The sequence below is a fragment of the Rhipicephalus sanguineus genome, chromosome 1 (assembly GCF_013339695.2).
Source record: "Rhipicephalus sanguineus isolate Rsan-2018 chromosome 1, BIME_Rsan_1.4, whole genome shotgun sequence".
In the NCBI taxonomy this organism is placed as follows: domain Eukaryota; kingdom Metazoa; phylum Arthropoda; class Arachnida; order Ixodida; family Ixodidae; genus Rhipicephalus; species Rhipicephalus sanguineus.
Window position 1 is genome coordinate 329982547 of NC_051176.1, and position 21225 is coordinate 330003771.

General features: G+C 47.7%; 1 protein-coding gene across 1 annotated transcript in view; it reads right to left on the bottom strand.

The window, feature by feature from the left end:
* Window positions 1-21225, bottom strand: part of LOC119379533 (WASH complex subunit 2) — a gene marked incomplete at its 5' end in the record, with an annotated part of 624148 nt that overhangs the window by 515496 nt on the left and 87427 nt on the right. The window contains 1 exon segment of the mRNA XM_037648828.2: window positions 9245-9315. Coding sequence (XP_037504756.1) covers window positions 9245-9315 — 71 coding nt within the window.

Sequence of the window (21225 nt, forward strand, 5' to 3'; positions counted from 1 at the left end):
CACACGCTGAACAAGAACTGTGGTAATCTTCCGCCTGTGTATGCCCGTTGCCTCAAACATGTGATTAGACAACCTTATAAATAAGCGAACTTGCTGCACATGCTTCATTGTGAACAAGGCTCCCGTGTGGGAGCCGAAACGTCTTTTTAAGAATATATTTTTACTTTTGGTCGGCGCTGTGTTTCCTTCGTCTGCATCTCAGAAGAACTCCATACTTCACTCGATAATGAAAAAATAAGGGCTCATGCAGCTGAGTGTTCTGGATGAACCTCTTCGGTTTATTTCCGACACCGGCAAATAAACAGACTACCGGATCAATAAAATTGTAGTTTATGAAATAACACACTAAATACATATATGTGGTTATTAGCAGACGTGGCGTACAGCAGTGCCTCAATGCCAAAGAGTACATTGTCCCTAAGCATTCCCCTAATATCTGGGGTTTAACGCCCCAAAACCACGATATGATTATGAGACGCCGTAGTGGAGGGCTCCGGAAATTTCAACCACCTGGGGTTTTTTTAACGTGCACCTAAATCTAAGTACACGGGCCTCAAACATTTTCGCCTAATGCACTCTGTTGTGTAGGGCAGGAGCGTGGCGTAACCCGCGGCGGGCCGACGGAGAGGCCAAACGACGGGAGGGCGCGTAAAGTGACAACGCAGAGACCAAGCTACGGCGAGACTGACGGGAGACTGCTCTCCCACGTTTATTGCAGGTGGGTTTAAGCATAGAGTTTCCTAAAATTAACTAAAGGGAACTCCGGCGCTGCGATCGTTCAGCCACCATGGGAATGATGGGTAGTACACGGATTTGCCTAGTCTTTGTACTTGCAGGCTTCGAACGCACTTGTGGCTTTGTTTATTGCTGTGTTTTGGTTTTCTTTCAGATAAAAGAATGGATCGTTGTGAACTTCGTGACCAGATTTGAATTGGTGAGCCTAAAAAAGTTAAGTGGTGAAGTGGAACTGTTGAACAACTGATAGCTGGGCCAGTTGGTGATAATACTTGAACATGTTTAACACAGCGCAACGACGACGAGGACACAAGAGAAGAGGAGACAAACCACAGCGCTGACTCGCAACTGAATATTTTATTAGAAGACAAGAACGAAAAAAGGGGGGCACTTCAACCCTACACCCATGTGACACACAAAACCAATGAAACTTCTCTGGTGCTGGAGAGTACACGTGGTCTGCGTGAGGCTCTTTATTATTCAGGATGTCAGCTGACTTGCCGTTTCATTGGTTTTGTGTGTCACATGGGGTAGGGTTGAAGTGCCCCCCTTTTTTCGTTCTTGTCTTCTAATAAAATATTCAGTTGCGAGTCAGCGCTGTGGTTTGTCTCCTCTTCTCTTGTGTCCTCGTCGTCGTTGCGCTGTGTTAAACATGTTCAAGAACTGTTGAACGTTTGCTGAACTTCATCTTGCGACAAAGCGGATGCAGGCGACGCCCAGCCAAACGGAGCCGAAAGTACGAAGTTTAGACAAATCCGTGTACTACCCATCATTCCCATGCTGGCTGAAGTAGCTGAAGCGCCATGCATTGCAGCTCCCATAGACACTAGCGCCAGAGTTCCCTCTAGTAAGTATTGTAGGAAACTCTATGGTTTTAAGGAGGGGAAAGAATGGCTATTGGTCCGCGAGGCACGGGTCACATGACCGGCATGGCCACGCTGGACTGGTGGTAGCAAAGATACATGGAAGAGACCCAGCTCCACCCAGTAGCATGAACAGAGAGCTCAACTGCACTGGTGCCTTAGCATGTCACCAGGGGTCGCGCGACACAACACACTCCCCTAAGACAACTCCAAGGCGAAAGCCAGGTTCTTTTTCTACTCGATCAATGTGTTGATCTTAATAAAATGTTTTGTTGGGCGCGTTCGTTCATTCTGTAATAGACTGAGCGCAAACGGACGAGAAACAAGAATACGAAACGACTACACGAGCACTCACGAAGCAACGGCAATGTGGCTTACCTAAAAAAGCTGGATCGCTGACGAGTGAAGGAACATAAAAAACAGGGCCCACTGTAGAAGAAAGGTAACTTAATAAAATGTTTTGTTGGGCGTGTTGGTTTATTCTTTTAATAGACTGAGCGCGAACGGACGAGACACAAGAATACAAGACGGCAATACACGAGCGCTCACGAAGCAACGGCAATGTGGCTTACCAAAAAAGCTGGACCGCTGACGAGTGAAGGGACATAAAAAACAGGGCCCACTGTAGAAGAAAGGTAACTTAATAAAATGTTTTGTTGGTCGCGTTGGTTCATTCTGTAATAGACTGAGCGCGAATGAACGACACAAGAATACAAGACGACTACACGAGCGCTCACGAAGCAACGGCAATGTGGCTTACCAAAAAAGCTGGATCGCTGACGAGTGAAGGGACATAAAAAACAGGGCCCACTTTAGAAAAAAGGTAACTTAATAAAATGTTTTGCTGGGCGCGTATCATCCACTTCACAGAGTGGAATGGCTCCTTATTTTTTAAATCTTTATTGTCACAGCAATTATATGGACACTCTCGGCGGGTGTTTGCCGTCGAGAGTGTCCATATACAGTAAAACCTCGGTGATACGATCATGGCTCGTACGAATTTCGGGGTGATACGAATTTTTCTGTGGTCCCGACCAAGGCCCATTAGCCTGCAATGTATTAGTGTACGGTTGTTGCGAACAGATTTGCACCACGCGACGTTTGATACGAACGTACGCTAGCGCACACGTGCGAAAAGGTGCGACCAGCGCACCTTTTCGCAATGGCCAACGGCCAACGCACCGTTGATGCGCGCTACGCGACCATCAACGGTGTGTCGTTGCCTCCGAGATAATGTGCGCGAACCTTGGAGGCCTTTATGCGCCTTCGCGTTTAGAATACAGATGACGTTGACGTCGCGCTTTTTTTTCCCGACACGTTGATGTGTGCTCCTGTGCTTGGGGTAGCAGCGTCTTTGTACTGTGTTAACACGTGCCTGCCACGTCGATTGTATGAAACAAGGCTAAAACTTGTGCTGTGGGTCCGTCATAAAGTCCCATGAAAGGTGGACGAAGACCCCAAGAGACGAAGCAGACGGTCTTGGCGAAGCAGCTTGGCCTCTACCGCGTGCAAAGCGGTTCTTAAAGGGAATGACAAAAAATTTGGAGGCACAAAGGAACAAGGACAAGAAATGACAGGACTGGTGCCAAAGTCCTTGTCCTTGTTCCTTTGTGCCTCCAAATTTTTGTCAGACCATGCACCAACTAGCCCAAGAACGCGTTTTAGTCTTAAAGGGAAGCTGAAGCACTTTTTAAAAAAAATGACTTGGGAATGTGTACCGTATTTACTCGAATCTAACGCGCACCTTTTTTCCGGGAAAACGAGTCCAAAAATCGCATGTGCGTTAGAATCGAGTACCGAAAAAAAAAAAGAAACTTGGTTATCATATTGCCATCGACATTTCAAAATGGCCGCCTCCTACGCGCTTTGGCCATTTCTGCCATTTTTTCAGTTCGTACGTATGCTGAGGAGATTGTCATCCCATTCTGCGTTCGCATCGATGGCGTGGAAGTGCCGACTCTAAATACTCGACGAGTGCACCACGATGCCACATTTAAAAGAATAGTTATTACATGTGCAGAGAGACGGACGGAAATCGGGCCGCATCGCGGTCGTTCGAAGTTTCCGAAACGTGCGTGCGAGACTGGCGCAAACAGAAGCAGAAGATTTTTTACAGCAAAGCTTCATGAAAAGGTTTCAGTGGACCAAAGCAGGGCCGGTTTCCCGAAATCGAAGAGTGTTGAAAGCGACAAGGAGTTGTCCGACAGCGACGAGGACTGATCCATTACCCGACTCGTATCGCCGCCGTAGTGGTGACAGTTTTAGCGGCAAGGCCCGCTTTTTGACTTTGTTTTACTTTTTTGAAAGTTTAGTTCTTTAAAACCCAAATACTTGTTCTTCGAATGTGCGAAGTTTGACTCCTACGGACTTCTTTTGTTCTTTTCTCTCACGAAAAATGGGTGCGCGTTACAATCGATGTATTACTTTTTTTTTTTTTTGGTCGCGGAAAACGGGTGCGCGTTACAATCGAGGGCGCGGTAGAATCGAGTAAATACGGTAATCATAGTTTGATCCTTGCTGAATACGAAAACCAATGTAAGAGTTCACAGAAGTGAACGCAAATGGCATTTCTTGGCAAAAAAACAGCGGCTGCAGCCGCAGGGCTTCTTGAACTGCTGAGCGAAGGCGGTGACGTCAACTTCGGTGTGCCGCGTCATCGGCGCCATCAGCTCTGTAAAAGCATGGCCTTTGCGACCAGTTCCACCAACGCGCGCAGCCAGAAGTAGTCACGGAGGCTACGGCTCCACCAAAACGACGGTGGTAGAATAAAACAGGTGGCCCATCGAGCGCCGCGAGCGCGTCGCCGTACTGCTCGAGTTGCTCGCGGCCGCTGCTAGGTACGCGACGAGTTTTGGGGCCGAAAGACGCGCACCGCAACGGAAGCTCTCGCTGTGCTGTAAAAACCGGTTTCTCTAGCTAATTTTGTGGCTTTAAACGGTTGTTTGTGCTTTTACTAGCTTGTAGTGGCTGTCTGCCAGCTTCGACCGCAAAAGTAAGACCGCCAGGCTTTATGAAGCTTAAAATTTTTTAATCGACGCGGGTATTCCCGATATGGCTGTCACAGGGTGCCGATTGCAAGAGACGTGCGCGTATTCTTTTTTTTTTTCGAAAGCGTGAAAATTCCTACCGGCGAGTGTACAGAGTAAAAAAAAAGCATTTGGTTTTCACGTTATCGTATGTATGTCGGAGGACTGTAGCTGGCGGTCTTTCCATGGAATTGCATTTCTCCGCAACTGCAGTCGCTTTTCGTCTTTCGGCGCGGAGAAAAGACACAGCTTTTCTTTGCACGTTTTGTAGCCAGATTTGCAATTTGGAGCAAAGCATTTTTGTCCCATGGTGGCCGCCGCATCAGCAGCACAGATCGAGCCACCGTGGTTTCAGCCGTGGTTCCAGCTTACAAAGTGAGCGGAAACACCGATGCGGTTGCGCATGTTGGTTTGACAGAGCGCAACAAACGCGACGCATCAGAGGGGATCTCAAGCCGTGGGATCACCTAATCATGACCACAGTGATCTGGCCGTGATCATGACTCGAAGGCTGATTGCGACTTTGCGACGCTGGTTGCGTCACATAGGGACGCTCTTGCTCTTCGGACGCTTGCACCCACGGACGCCTCCGCATTTATCGAAGATGACGAAGCAGAAAGGAAGAGACGCGGCTGCAACGCTGGTTGCGTTGCATGCTTTCATTAGTGGTGCGTCCGTTCTAAGCGACTGCAACTCTTCAGTGTTGCTCTAGGCATAGAGTTTCTTACAAAAATACCTAGAGGGAAATCTGGCGCTACCGTCTATGCGAATTTCTTAAGGGGCGCCGTTGGAGCGCTGGGAATGACTGTATATGTGTCTGCGAGGCTTGTGTTGGCTGGTGTTGAGCGAGGCTTCGGCTCAAAAGCGGATACGACTGCGCAAATAAAGCTGCTCTAAAACAAAACTTTTATAAGCTGATGTCATTTACGCGTATTATATTTTAAAATAAACGTCCACTCACCTTGACGACATAACCAAACGGCAAAAGAAAGAAACAGACGACGAACAGTGGCAGAGGGAACGCTGCCTTCGTCGTCTGCCTGCCAAGTTTAGCGGCCATTGGTTACTTTTTACGCTTCGTAAAACTATACATCGACGAAGAAGTTTCCAATCATAAATAAAACTCGTTTTTATGCAATAATAAAAAACAAATAGCTCACTACGTGCTCGTTCAGTAAGAAATCAACCATTTCGACGCAAGGAACGCGTTGAAGCCAGACGCGTCTTCGAGGTGTCTGGGCTCTACGTGAAGGATACGAATCCGAGTCATGTTTGAAGCTCACATATCCCGGCATTCCCATACGTCCAACAGCTCGCAGAGCCACTTTTCCCTCTAGGTAAGTGTAGGAAACTCTATGGCTCTAGGCCTCTCTGGTGTAATAAATACACCACGGATCTCTTTCTCAAAAGTTAAAGATGTAAATTGCAGTTTAAATGCTCGCGACGCACACTGGCCACATGCTTTCAAATGCGCCGGAGCGGAGATATCGGCCCAGAGTATATCTGCTGCCACCTTGCAGAAAAGCGGTGGCAACTCGAGCACCTCTGCGACACGCGCGGGGCATTGGCAGAGCGGCGCGTCGGGCCACCTGTTATTCTACCACCGTGGCCAAAACTACCGACGATGACGTAGTTCCGGTCACGGCTACACTTTCGGCGCGTTCGCGTGGGCGGAGCAAGACGAACTTTTTTCGCATATTTTAAAGCTCCTGCTGCCACAACAGCGAAAAAAATTACGCTATCGTCGACAATAATGTTGATCCTTGTTAACAACAAAGTTTTACCGAATTGTAAAACCACTTCAGCATCCCTTTAAGTCACTTTCGCCGCAGTACTTTGGTATCATGCAAAAAAACCGTAGTAAGATTAGGAAGGTGCAACTAGCGGTCACGGGGCACAACACATCGGGTTCATTCGCATTCAATCTTTATTATTCGAATTCACTTCGCACCCAAAATTTTGCTATTCGCACAGCTCTACTTATTACTACACTACAGTTAAAGACAACAATTACTGGCCCCTATGTTTTCTCTGGACTAATTGTCTGTTGGATTTATTTGGTCATTAGATCACGAAATTCATAAAATCCGGTTTAGTTAGATCGAGTTTCAATTGTATTAAATTATTTACCAAGAATATATGAATATTCAAACGTGTATTATCATGCTTCCCAGATCAATAAGAAAAGTTTGAAAGGAAGAACACACAAACCACTAATTTGATGTCTCAAACCCTTTAAGAAACGTTCGGCAGGTGACAGACCAAGCCCCCCCCCCCCCCTGACAGTCTCTTTTTTTTCTTCTGCAGTGAGCATACGATTGTTGGTGCGCATGATTTCTCTAGTTTGGTCCCTATGTAGGCAGGCAATCAGCTTATGTTCGACTGTTAGTGACCTAAAAATGCAAAATGTTCAGCCACAAACAACAAAGGTAGCCGATATTTTCAGGAACAGACAAGCAAAAGGTATGAATTAACTGAATTTATGAAGCGGAGTAATTTGAATTAACAGGCTTTAACATACATTAAAGACATAGCGAGCCAACTAAGAATTTAACATTTCTTTGAGTTAACGAGAGTCTACTGTAATCATTTCTCGGGTTTTGCATGCCACAATCATGATGAGGCATTCAGTGGTTGGGGACTCCAGATTAATTCTTACTATCCGAGGTTCTTTAATATGCAGCACCATGCTTCCTTGTGCTATTGCTTATTACTGATCTATAGTGGAAAATACAGTTCCCCAAGTCATGCGAAGCGCACATGACAAACGACTTGAGACACCCTAAAAACTTGCTTGTCAAGCGACAACTCCTTTAAGTCAGCTGCTGAGCTATTATGAATGCGAGAAGAGCAAAATCAAGCCCGGCAAGCTTATTTTGCGACTACACCTGTAGTCACATGCTACGTGGTGTAGTCACGCAGGTGACTACACCGTCACCTAACACGTGACCTGTTGGTGTCACGTGGCACGTCACAGCTGTCGGTGTCAGGTGGCACGTGACGCCAGCAGGCAAAAAAAAAGAGCGCTCTACACTTGCCGTCATGACCACGAGCAGCGCTAACACTTCCAGGTTTAAAGGTACAAATATACCAAATAAAGTGGACGGGAGGATAACCACCGCTGTAGCTCAATTGGTAGAGCATAGGTCGCATTATTTGAAGGTTGCAGGTTCAGTCCCTGCTGGCGGCAAGTTATCTTTTCGTCCACTTCAATTTCTTCATATTTACAACATAATTACTACAAATACCATCCCCTATACAGTCGAGCCCAACTATATCGAACCCGTTTATATCAAATTATCCCGTATATCGAACAATTTCTAAACACGGTAAATTTACATTGAGAATATATAGCAAAAGTTACTGTTACATCGAACGAAAATAGCAACGACAACCGATATATCAAACTCCATGTGCCTCAAAAGTGCCCCAGCAAGTTGGCTTTCCCTCGCGGTGGCGGGGAGAACTGCCGGCGCCACCCTAGAAAAAGTGGTTTAGACCCGGTTGTGCACGGGCGAACAACCCCCCGCAAGAAATGATCCTGGCCCGCTCGCAGCGCTTACAGCCAATCAGAGGCCGTCGTGCTTTCTCCGAGGCGCGGAGGTGGTAGAAGTGAGCGCCATTTTTTCTTTCTTTATGCTTGTCTGGCTGCTGCTGCCTGTTTTCCTCGAGTCCTCATTCAGCATGGTCCATGCTGGTGGTGTTGCCTGTTGGTGCTCTGTGAACTTTATTGGCGCGCTGTCGTCATGGCTTGTGCAAAGAGGCAGAATTTGCCGTTCGCCGCGATACTCGAAATCATAAATCGGGTCGAGCTCTTTCTATGTTGAGTAGATCGTGGGCAGATGTCACGACGGAGACGATCCAGAACTGCTTTAGGCATGCCGGCTTTCGCATGCCTGGTGATGACGCCCCAAATTCCGATGACAGCACTGAAGACACCGCAGGTGTTTCCGCCGAAGTTTGGAGCGAGCTGGCAGAGTTCCTGGGAGCTATCGACGGATCGACATTCGACGAGTTCGTCAGTGCAGACGATGATGTCGCCATCATGGGTCAGCTACAAGATGAGGACTACGTTGCAGACGTCGTGCCGACCACGAGCCAAAGCGACAGCAATAAGGAAATTGACTATGTCCCATTGCCTACATCCTCCGAAGTGATTAGTGCACTTGCGTTGGTCCGGCGCTATTGCGTGAATGTGGAAGGTTGCGGCCTCAGCTGCTCCGACTCGGACAACGTGGAGGCATGCGTGCTGTCGCAGGCAGCGAAGTCGTTGACACAGAAAAAAATCCAGGACTATTTTGTTCCAAAGTAGGGCACGCAAGTAAGCCACCATATTAATAAAGTACTTTTCTTATTGTTATGTGACTGTGTCAAATCCTATAGCGAGCCTATATCGAATTATGCCATATATCGAACTAATAAACGTTTTTTGGAGAGTTCGATATACCCGGGTTCGACTGTATTGCCCTTGGCTTGATTGTCCGTTGGTTATCATTAATGCTGTGTCTAACGATTAAAAACGAGCCCTTCAATTCCCCTTCTTGTATGATGCAAGTGAAATCAGCCCACTAAAGCAAGCTTATGCAGGAACCATTTTCAAGGGTGCAGTAAGCCACTCACCACGTCACTACCGTCTGTTTCAGACTTGTTGCTGTCGTACTCTCCAAGGCTGCTCTTTTCATCCCCTTCATCTGCACAACAGAAGAAGAGTGGTGGATTCTAAAAGCACACCTGGTGGGCAAAGAAGAAAGCTTCAACATATGCACACTTTCGTCAGTGAAAAGGTACCTCAAGCCCCAAAGTGCCGTATTTTCTCGTATAGGACCTGCCCCTGCATGTAACCTCCACGCCCCCAACTTTAACTCTACAAGAAGAAGAAGAAAAAAAAAGCATATGCATACAGCCTGCACCCCTCCTTTTTAAGCACATTTCTACGTTTTTTGGCGCGGGCTATGCACAAGAAAATACGATAAACAGCAAAGATATCATCTGCAGTGGCTTAACTTAAGGGGGTCCACTCCAAAGATAAAAGAACATATCTTGCTCCCCTGGAAAGCACATAAATTGGATTTTCAATCCAATTTGAGCCTCTGATCAATGGAACAAATTCTCTCATTTTGTTTTACAACAAAACAGAAAAGTTTGAAGGCAGTGTGAACTACTACTTCTTCAAAGCAGCGTTGAAAGCTGGGAAAGTTGGTATGGGTTCATACTTGATCCAACTACATGGCAGGGAAAGAAGTGGGAGACAAGCGCTGACTTACAACTGAGTTTATTGACAAGAAGTAATCAGCCTTTAAATCACACCTAAGTGAACAAAACATGAAAAAAACATTGTGAAATTCCATATGAGTTATGTAGCATGTGGAGCACCCTTTTTGTCAGTATGATTAATGGATGGGTGTGCCCCTTTCCTCCGATATCGATTATTTCAGTGGATTTACTCTCCTTGGAGAGAACAGGCTCCCAAGCACACTCTCAGCAATGCAATGAGCTGTGAGATAGCTCGTACTCCCCTAATCTCTTGTTGATACATGCTGCCCTACGTACGATTTCCCACAGGGCACCTGATGAGCCCCACCAACTTTGCAAGGTACATAGTATCCATTCCTGTGCGCTGGACAATGCACTCGTGCCTTCTTTCGTTCTGCTTTACCAGCATTCAACAGCTAAGCTGTTGAAAGCTGGTACTTGTCCCTTACATGAGATGTCTCTTATAAGCAGGGTTCTCATTTGCTGATGAACCCCTTGATACAAGTACAGATGGCCAGAAGATAGCAGAAGACTAGCTATAATCGGAAGCCATCAGGACCTCGATAGCAAAATGAGACATGGCGCTATGGGAGCCCAAAACGAACTGAGTCTTTATTTTTCCTGCGTCCCCATCTTCCAGTTTCCAGGCGTGATGCCCCAAGGCCAACACACAAAGCAAAAGCACCGCGCGAGGGTGCTGCGTGTTAGCTATTAACATTGTCACACTCCTCCCCTCTTAAGAAGAATAACTATGGAGAGTACCTAAGCACTGGTTTTCTCAACCTTTTGCTGCGCCACAACACTGGTGTGCAAGGCACAGCCACGGAAGTCACTGCCCACAGGAACATCACGTTCGCTTGCAGTAATGTCAGTGTTTATGGCACAGCCCTTTTCCGGTGAACTTGTTGTAGACTGCTCGACAGCCTCTTGCTTCGGCATGTCCGGAACAGCTGATTGCAGGAAAGGAGGCTGCTCCCATAGTGGTATGGCCGCAGCACTAGCAGGGCGAACCACGTCTGTTTCAGAAGTAGCCAGTGGCCCTGTCTGGGCAAGACACAAGTGGTCACCGTGTAGGTGCCATATAGACCTGTCGTTGAGAATGATGCGGGCTGACGGTGGAGTGACGTCGACAACACTGGCCCACACTCATGGTGCTCCCTGTCGAAAGTTTCGCACATACACGCTCTCTCCTAGTTGCAATGACAGAGCCTGCCGGGATCCTCTGTCGGCGTGCAACTTCTGCTTAAGTTGCCTTAGAAGTACCGACGTCTGCAGGCTTGGCGCCTGTCAGGAGTTCGCATGGTGGCCGACCCGTTACTTTGCAAGGTTCAGTCCTGTAGTGGAATAAGACCGGCACAGTTGTGTTTGGAAGTTGCCCGACCCAGCTAGATTTCTTGAGTTTGTTTTTGACAGTCTGTACTGCCCGCTCTGCAGCACCGTTAGACGCAGGGTGATACGGCGGTACCAGCATGCAGCGTATTCTATTTCGAGTCAAGAATTCGAGGTACTGTGCACTGGTAAAAGCACGACCATTGTCCGAAACTATTATGTTGGGGAGGCCATGCTGGGCGAATGCCATTCTCAAGGCGGAAATGGTAGTGTTTGCAGATGTACAAGACACACTGCAGTTGGCAGTTGCAGATGTACAAGAAGTGGATAGAAGACTTCTATCCACTTCAAGAAGGCATCCACTATAACCAAGAATGTATGCCCTAGAAGTGGTCCCCCGACATCAATGTGAAGCCTAGACAAGGGTCGCTGTGGAAAAGGCCAGGGTGTCTGCTGCACTGGCTGGGCAGCTTGATGTTGAGCCTGGCGTGTAGCGCAGCTCTTCACACTGTTTGCAATGTCATTGTCTATGCCTGGCCACCAGACATGGCTCCTGGCAATCATCTTGCTCTTCTCGATACCAGGGTGGCTGGCATGGAGCACGCCAAGTACCTGGGCCAGTATTTTTTTCGGAATCACGACTCTCGATCCATGTAGTAGACAGACTTCATGGAGACTGAGTTCGCGCTTCTGGCATTGAAGGAGTTCCACTCTGGTCCTGCTGGGAGGCTTTCTCCTTTCAACACAGATAGGACAACATGGCTCAATACTGGATCGTCCCTTGTGGCTCGTGCTACAACAGTTGGGAGAGGAGTTGTGGATATGCCTCCTCCAGCATGAAGATCTCAGCAGGGCGATGAAATGCAGTGCAGTCATTCGGCAGCGGCAGTCTACTAAGCGCATCGGCATGCCCGATCTCTATGCCAGGTCTGTAGACAAGTTTGTAATTGTAAGCGGAGAGCTACAGAGCGCTTGCACAGGAACAGGCTTGTCGGCACCCAGAAGTCCAAGAAGTGGCTTGTGGTCAGTGTGTGCTTCAAACGGTATGCCCTACAAGTACTGGTGGAACCGACCCACGCCAACACCAAGGGCTTCCCTGTCAAGTTGACTATAGTTTTGTTCTGCTTTTGATAATCTTCTCGAAGCAAAATAATAATATCTGGGGTTTAACGTCCCAAAACCACGATATGATTATGAGAGACGCCGTAGTGGAGGGCTCCGGAAATTTCGACCATCTGGTGTTCTTTAACGTGCACCTAAATCTAAGTGCATGGGCCTCTACCATTTCGCCTCTATCGAAATGTGACCGCCGCGGCTGGGTTCGAACTCTCAAAGCAAAAGCAATTGGACGTTCTCGGCCATCGGCGTCTTTGTGCGCCAAAACTGCGCCTATACCGTAAGGTGATGCATCACAGCTGAGACACACAGGCCTGTCAGGGCGGAAATGTACTGAAGTCACCAGATGCTTGCAGGCAGTGAGAGGATCTTGCTGGTCCTTTCCCCACTGCCACTTCTTTCCATCACCAAGAAGCAAGTGCAACGGACGGAGAAGTGCAGAAAGGTTGGGCAAGAAACGCCGATAGAAATTGATGAGTCCCAAGAAGCTTTGAAGTTCCTTGACATCTTGGGGCACAGAAGCGTGTAGAATGGCAGACACCTTGTCCATGTTCGGGGTGAGGCCTTTCTTACTGTTAATGAGCCCGAGATACTCAACTTGGGGCATGAAGAAGTGGCACTTCTCAAGTTTCAACTTGAGGCCAGATTCTTGAAGTTTGCCTGGTACCGCACGAACAGTGCTCAGCATCATTCGCCCCAGTTATGAGAATGTCATCAAAATAGACCGCTACATGTGGCAGACCCCCGAGCAAGTTCTCCATCTCACGTTGAAAAATAGCTGGAGCAGATAAGACCCCAAAAGGTAAGCAGGTGTATTGAAACAACCCCATGTGCGTCGAAATCATGACGTACTCTCTAGAGGCCTCATCCAGGACGACTTGCTGGTATGCGTCACGCAAGTCCAACTTTGTAAATTTCTCACCTCCAGCCAGCACAGTCCACAAGTCCTCAATCCTTGGAATAGGGTAGTGTTCCACCGTTGCGACTGGGTTAATGGTGACACCAAAGTCCCCACAGATTCTGATGCGCCCATCCCTTTTTGTCAGGGGAACAGTTGGAGCAGCCCACATAGCTGTCTTCAGCGGAACAATGATGAAATCTCTTATTAAGCGCTGAATTTCCTGTGTGACTCCATCTGTCAAGACATACGGGAGTGGGCGTGGCTTGAAGAACCGTGGTGGAGCATCCGAAGGTACATGTAGTGAAGCCGCTGCACCCTTGAACGTATCCAAGCCTTCTTCAAACACTTCAGTGTAATCTTGTACTAAGTGTTTCACAACAGAAAGTGCATGAATGTTCACTTCAACGTCGGAGACGCCGATGCCCAATTCCTGCATCCAGTTGCATCCGAGCAGAGTGGGTGATCCGTTCCTGGCCAGAAAAATTGGTAAGTCAACCTCTTTGCCATGAAACTTTACATGGACATCAGCTTTGCCTTGTACCTTCTTTAAATCCCCGGAATAGCTTCACAGAAATACTTGAGATGGCTGCACAGGAATTGAAGGTAGAAGCTGTAGCAAACGCGACTTGGCAATGACTGAGACGCTTGCCCCCGTGTCCACTTTCATGCGGAGCAACTTGCCGCAAACTTCAACACTGATGGTAAAAGGTGGAGGTGCCTTAGTGTAGTCAACTTGCCACATGTCGAAAACTTCAGCAGGTGAAGTTGTAGCGGAGGCTTCATCCTGGACAGTATTCACGCGATGACGGTTGCTCGCCGACAGTGAACTTCGGCCTGCGAATGAACGCGGCCTGGGAAAGCTATCACTCTGTGATTGCTTGTCTTTTCGTTTCGTATTGCATACCTTCGCCAAGTGGCCGCATTTGTGGCAGTAACTGCAGACAGTCCTCACATGCTGGCAAGCGGACGCCAGGTGTGCATCCCTGCAGCGATAACAGGAGACGCCCACCGGCGCTGCCGAGATGTGGAGGGTGGAGAAGGAGGTGCTAGCATTACCTTTTGCTATCTCCTCTGCATCCTTCTTTGCTGCTTCCATTGCTAGGGCAGTCTGCATTGCGTCTTCGAAAGTCAGGTCCACCTTTTCCAGCAAATTTGTTTGGACGTCTGCGTTGTTAATGCCACAGACGACGCGGTCACGAAGCATGTTTTCAAGCTCTTTACCGAAGTTGCAGTGCTCGGCAAGACTCTTCAGCGCTGCAATGAAGTTGCTGATGGACTCTCCTTTGCGCGAGTTGAAGTGGAAATGCTGCACAACAGCAGAAGGCTTTGGGCCAGCAGTGGTTTCCTAGAACCAACAGAATCTCGTCCAGCGTCTTGTCACTTGGCTGGTCAGGCCTGACCAAATTGCAAAGCAACGCATACGTTTTTTGCACGCAGCAGTTGATAAGACAGTTGTTTGCTCGTCTTCAGTGATGTCAATCGCTGTGAAAAATGCCTTCAGCCGGTCCAATTAGCAGGGCCAGTCATCGCCTCCTCCCTCGAAAGGCTCAAGATTGCCGAAATTTGGCATTTGGATGGATGGTGGAACGGCAGGGACTCGCAAGAAAATTCTTTTCATCTTCGTCCCCAGTTGATATAAGTACAGATGGCCGGAAGATAGCCAGAGACTAGCTATAATAGGAAGCCATCAGGACCTCGATAGCAAAATGAGACATGGCACAACGAGAGCCCAAAATGAACTGAGCCTTTATTTTTCCCGCGTCCCCATCTTCCAGTCTCCAGGCGTGACGCCCCAACACACAAAGCAACAGCGCCGCGCGAGGGCGCTGTGTGTTAGCTATGAACATTGTGACACCCCTATTTCGATGCAGGCACACTGGTGTCTCTTACACCCGTTTGTCTCTTATAAAGGAGTTCAAATGTAATTTTGCAGTGCCTTTCACAGGGTCCTATTCACACTGCTTAGAAAAATGTGACAAAGCATTGGTGCAACACTGCAGCCGAAGCACACGTCAGTTCTCTGTACATAAAGTTCACCTCCGACTCTGACTGCAGTGGAATCCAAATAAAGGAACAAAAATTCCACGAAAGTTTCCACCAACAAATGACTTGGCGTCGTCATTATTATCCGTAATGCAAGTCATAACACTTCGAAGAACATCCCGGTGTGGCAGGGAATGGAATAGACCTTCAAGTTCAATGCTTGAAGCTGCACGACATCCAGGATTTTTTAAATGCGAAGCATTTCTTAGCGAACTTCTGCGACTTTGAGCGTATCTATCTATCTATCTATCTATCTATCTATCTATCTATCTAGCCGCCTACGACTTTCTGCTCTCCTGGCCGTTTCGTTAATCGGATGTATACCAAAATTGGTGTGTGATAACATGGCCTTATTACGAACATAATTGACTGGTCATATCATGAAAATCATGACACGTATGTCATGAACAACATGATTTACATTCCACGGCCTTTGGGCTCCCTGGCCGTTCCGTTAATCGGATGTATACCAAAATTGGTGTGTGATAACATGGCCTTATCACGAACATAAATGACAGGTCATATCATGAAAATCATGACACGCATGTCATGAGCAGCATGATTTACATTCCGCGGCCTTTGGGCTGTTACGGCCGTTCCGTAAATTTCATATATAGCAAAATTGGTACGGCGTGACAAGAGTTCATGATGAACATAATGACAGGTCCTAAAATGCAAATCATGACGCGCATGTCATGTGCAGCATGATTTACATGACATGGTCTCGGGGCGCTCGCGGCCGTTTGAATGCAGGGATACATACGAAAACTGGTATGACGAGACATTTGTGTATGACGAACATAACTGACACGTGGTAACATGAAAATCATGATATGCATGTCATGTATGACATGATTTACATGCCACGCTCATGGCGCACTCGCGGCCGTTTCGCTAGATGGATATACACCAAATTTGGTATTGTGCGATGTGACTTTATGATGAACATGAATAACAGGTGGCAGCATGAAAACCATGACATCCATGACATGTATGCCATGATTTACATGCCACGCTCATGGTGCATTCGCGTCCGTTTCGCATGCGTGATATACACCAAAATTGGTGTTATGCGACACGACTGTATGACGAAGGAAGGTGAAACGTGATAACATGAAAATCATGACATGCAAGTCATGTACAACCTGATTTACATGCCACGCTCATGATGCGCTAGCGGCCGTTTCACTAGATTGATATACACCAAAATTGGTACTGCACGATGTGACTGTATGAAGAACATGAATAACAGTTGGTAAGATGAAAACCGTGACATGCATGTCATGTATGTCATGATTTAATTGCCACGCTCATGATGCATTCGCGGCCGCTTCGCTAGCTTGATGTACACCAAAATTAGTATTGCGCGAAGCGACTAAATGACTAAGGTAAATGAGACGTGGTAACATGAAAATCATGACATGCATTACATGCACGACATGATTTACATGTCACGCTCATGACACACTCGTGCTGTTTCGCTTGCTTGACATACACCAAAATTGGTATTGCGCGACGCGACTGCATGACGAACGTAAATGAGAGGGGGTAACACGGACATCATGACATGCAGGTTACGTATGTTATGATTTACATGCCGCGCTCATGGTGCATTCCCTGCCGTTTCGCTAGCTTGGGATACACCAAAATTGGTATTGCGCGAGGCCACTGTATGACGAACGTAAATGAAAGGTGGTAACATGATAATCATGACCTGCATGAAATGTACGACATGATTTACATGCCGCGCTCATGGTGCATTCGCGGCCGTTTCGATAGCTTGATATACACCAAAACTGGCATTGCGCGATGTGACTGTATGATGAACAGTAGTGACAGGTGGTAACATGAAAAACCATAATATGCATGTCATGTATGGCATGATTTACATGCTCTACTCATAGTGCACTCGCGGCCATTTCGCTCCTTCGATATACACCAAAATTGGTATTGCGCGATGTGACTGTATGACGAACATAAATGAGAGGTCTTAACATGCGAATCATGTTATGCATGTCATGTACGGTATGATTTACATGCCACTGTCATGGTGCGCTTCCGGCCGTTTTTGTTAACGTGATATATACCAAAATTGGTATGGCATGACACGAGTGCGTGATGAACATAAACGACAGGTCATGCATTTATATACCAGAATATGCGTTTCATTGGCATGGTGTACACTAGATTGTGCATGCATGCGTGCATGGCAAACATGCGATATATGGTGGACTAGATGCCATGGCATGAATGATTTCATTTGGCTCAAAGATAAACAAGGCGATGTATGCAGCTCTTTGCTGGCTGCTTCGCATTACATCGATTCCCCACAGTGCGTGGGATCTGCCGAATTTTTTTCCTCAGAAACTGTACCAGTATACATTGATCCCAAGATTCTGAATGGATCCAAACAAAGAGTTACGCCAGGTGCTTTTGGAGGCATCCAGAAATTGCACAAAGCCAATTGTTGCTTTCAGAGACTGTTGTTCGTAGCAGAGCCCGTGGCTTTTACTGCTTTACTGCGTTTAACTGTCATTTTCAGGGGTTTTTTTCCCGTTCATGGACACATCCTTCGGGATGTGGCCGTGACTACCTGGAGGTAATTTAAGGCCTACATTAAAGGGGTGGTGCCATCAAATTTCGAGGCTATAACAAGCCTGTTGTGGGTTTCCTCTGTATGCAAGGACATTCCACACGAAGGGTCGGACACAGCAAACGTTTAGAATATATTTTAATTCACTTCCAAAGTGTACCTAAATGCCCATTCTCCCGATCGAAACCCATCGCTAGCGCGCCAACACTGACGTAGATCTGTAGGATGGGCAACGAAAGTTGTAGTGACGTCACACCAAATCTGCTGTAGTAACGTGAGTGACCTCCGGACCTCCGCCACTTCCGCAACGTATGTACCGGCTGTAGTGAACTAGAATATATTTTAGTTCACTATAGTACCGGCAAAGCATCAGTTGCTACATCACTCGCCGAGTTTCGATCGCTTCCTGGCTAAGTGCGTCACAGCCTTGTGTGGTCACGTGACCACGCCTCCTACACTTCTACGTCACTGCCCAACCTCGGCGCCCAGAAACCGAAACCGAAAGTTGTCCTCATAAAAAGGCGATATTAAATTATTTAGCCAGAATACATGAATCTTGGTGCGTGCATCATGCTTCCTTGAGCTATAGGAAACGCTTACAGCAAAGAACACGCAAGCCACAAATTTGGTGGCACCACCCCTTTAAGGAGCCAGGTGCAATGCAGAAGCATAAGACCGTTGGAACAGAGCAGCTGTCATAAAGGCTTGTCGTGCCAGGTGCAGAGACACGATGTCAACACTACAGATCGTTTTTTTTTTAATCTGATAAAATATATTGCAATATATTGCATATATGATTCTTTAATATTACTGCAAGCCATAATGCCATCTTTTTTTGCCCATTTAAATCTTTCCACCTTCTTGACAGATAGTGCAGTAAAGTGCAAAATTGTAAAACGAAATAATGGATATTGCCACACGCGCTCCTTTCTTTCTATGCTTTATGTTAACGCCCCCTTACACGCGTTACTACTGCCTTGCGCACACTGCGCCAGAATGTCTGGGAATGTTCCAGATTTCTTTGGGATGATCTGTTAGACTTGAGCGCGGAAACACGAACAGCTGAGTCTTTTCTGGAATTAATGCGACCACCAGCGATAAGGCTGGAATGTTCGATGTCGCATGTATAAATGCCGACGCGCCTTAGCACTGAGCAGTTTCTTTCGACGGCCGACACCTTGTTCGCCGCTATCAGTGTACAGCGTGTATTGCTGTAGTTTGAGTTTTCATTTCCCAGCCACAAGTTTGGCCAAATAAAGAGTTTCATCTTGATCATGCCAACTGCTGTCTTCGTCGACATCGCGACCCCGTGACATCTGATGGAGGTGCTGTTCGTTCATGTTCTGGACGCCCCCGTCTAGCCGTGAGCCCAGCCCACTGCGCGGAGAAGACATCGACACCAACCACGACCAGCGAGCTAGCCGTAGACAACAAGGTCTACCACCGGAGTACAGGCCTCTACTTGACAAGACTCGGAAGACCAAGGCCAGGACCACGACTGTGGCAACGATGACAGCAACTGCGCCAATGCCCGCGATCCTGATGCAGCAGCCAAGGGAGCCGCCGATCTTTCGGGTATCATCATGTGAGGACCCAGAAACGTGGCTCGAGTCGTCCGAGAGGACTGCGGCCTTCATTAACTGGGACATCAACGACAAGTTACGCTATGTGTACTTCGCGTTGGAAGACAGCGTCAGGACCTGGTTTGAGAACAGGGAGTAGACCCTGACAACGTGGGACATCTTCCGGACCAACTTCCTCGCAGCGTTCACAAGTGTCATGCGAAAGGAAAGGGCCGCCGCATTACTGGAAACACGGGTCCAGCTCCCGAATGAAAAGGTGACAATCTTCGTGGAAGAAATGACCAGATTCTTTTGCCACACAGACCCTAACATGACTGAGGAGAAGAAGGTCCGTTTCCTCATGCAAGGAGTAAGGCAAGAGCTCTTCGCTGGGCTCATACGGAACCCACCCAAGACAGTCCAGGAATTCCAGGAAAGTCCGAGGTAGCGAAGTTCTTCGTTGAGAACATTGTCCGGCGTCATGGCACCCCAGAGGTCCTCATCACCGACAGAGGTACGGTGTTTACTGCTGACCAAAGTCAGGCAATATTGAGATACAGCCAAACAAGCCACCGCCGGACCACAGTGTACCACCCACAGACCAATGGTCTCACCGAGCGGCTAAACAAGACCATCGCCGACATGCTGGCCATGTATGTCGATGTCGAACACAAGACGTGGGATGCCATCCTTCCGTATGTGACCTTCGCATACAACACGGCCATGCAAGAAACAACGCAAGTGACGCTGTACAAGCTGGTCTACAGAAGAAGCCCGGCAACGACGCTCGACGCAATGCTATACCAACCACCACCGACAATCTCGACGTCGCCGCTTATTTGCAACGCGCCAAAGAAGCTCGACTGTCTGCGCATCAAGAACCAGCAGAGGGCCGACAGCCGTCACTATAATCTTCGACAACGCCACATGGAGTACCAACCCGGTGACCGTGTGTGGGTCTGGACGCCGATATGCCGAGGGGGACCTAGAGAGAAATTTCCTCGACAATACTTCAGACCATACAAGGTGTTCCGACGTCTCGGTGCCTTAGACTACGAGGTTATCCCGGACGGCATTTCAAACTCCCAGCGGCGCCGCGCACGTCCTGAAGTCGTCCATGTCGTACGCCTTAAGCAGTTTTTTGCACGTTTGCGCACATGAGTACTGTACTTTTTGCTTTATTGTTCTACTTTCATTGTGTATGCACTTCCATTTTCTGTTTAAGCAGATGCCTTTTTAGAGGGGGGCAATGCCACACGCGGTCCTTTCTTTCTATGCTTTATGTTAACGTCCCCTTACATGCGTTACTACTGCCTTGCGCAAACGGTGCCAGAATTTCTGGGAACGTTCCAGATTTCTTTGGGAAGATCTGTAAGGCTTAAGCACGGAAACGCGAACAGCCGAGTCTTTTCTGGAACTAACGCGGCCACCAGCGATAAGTATGGAATGTTCGATGTCGCATGTATAAATGCCGACGCGCCTTAGCACTGAGCAGATTTTTTCGACGGCCGGCGCCCTGTTAGCCGCTATCAGTGTACAGCGTGTATTGCTGTAGTTTGAGTTTTCATTTCCCGGCCAGAAGCTCGGCCAAATAAAAGAGTTTCATCTTGATCACGCGACTGCTGTCTTCGTCGACGTCTCGACCCCGTGACAATATGAAGAAGTAATTTTCACTCTGCCTTCAACTTTTTTATGAAGAGGTTTGAGAGTTTATCATGCTGAGGTCTAACTGTAGTTGTTAGGGTTACAGAGCAAGTAATATAAGCAGTGGCATAAATCATGGGGAGGGGGGTCAGGGAAGGCG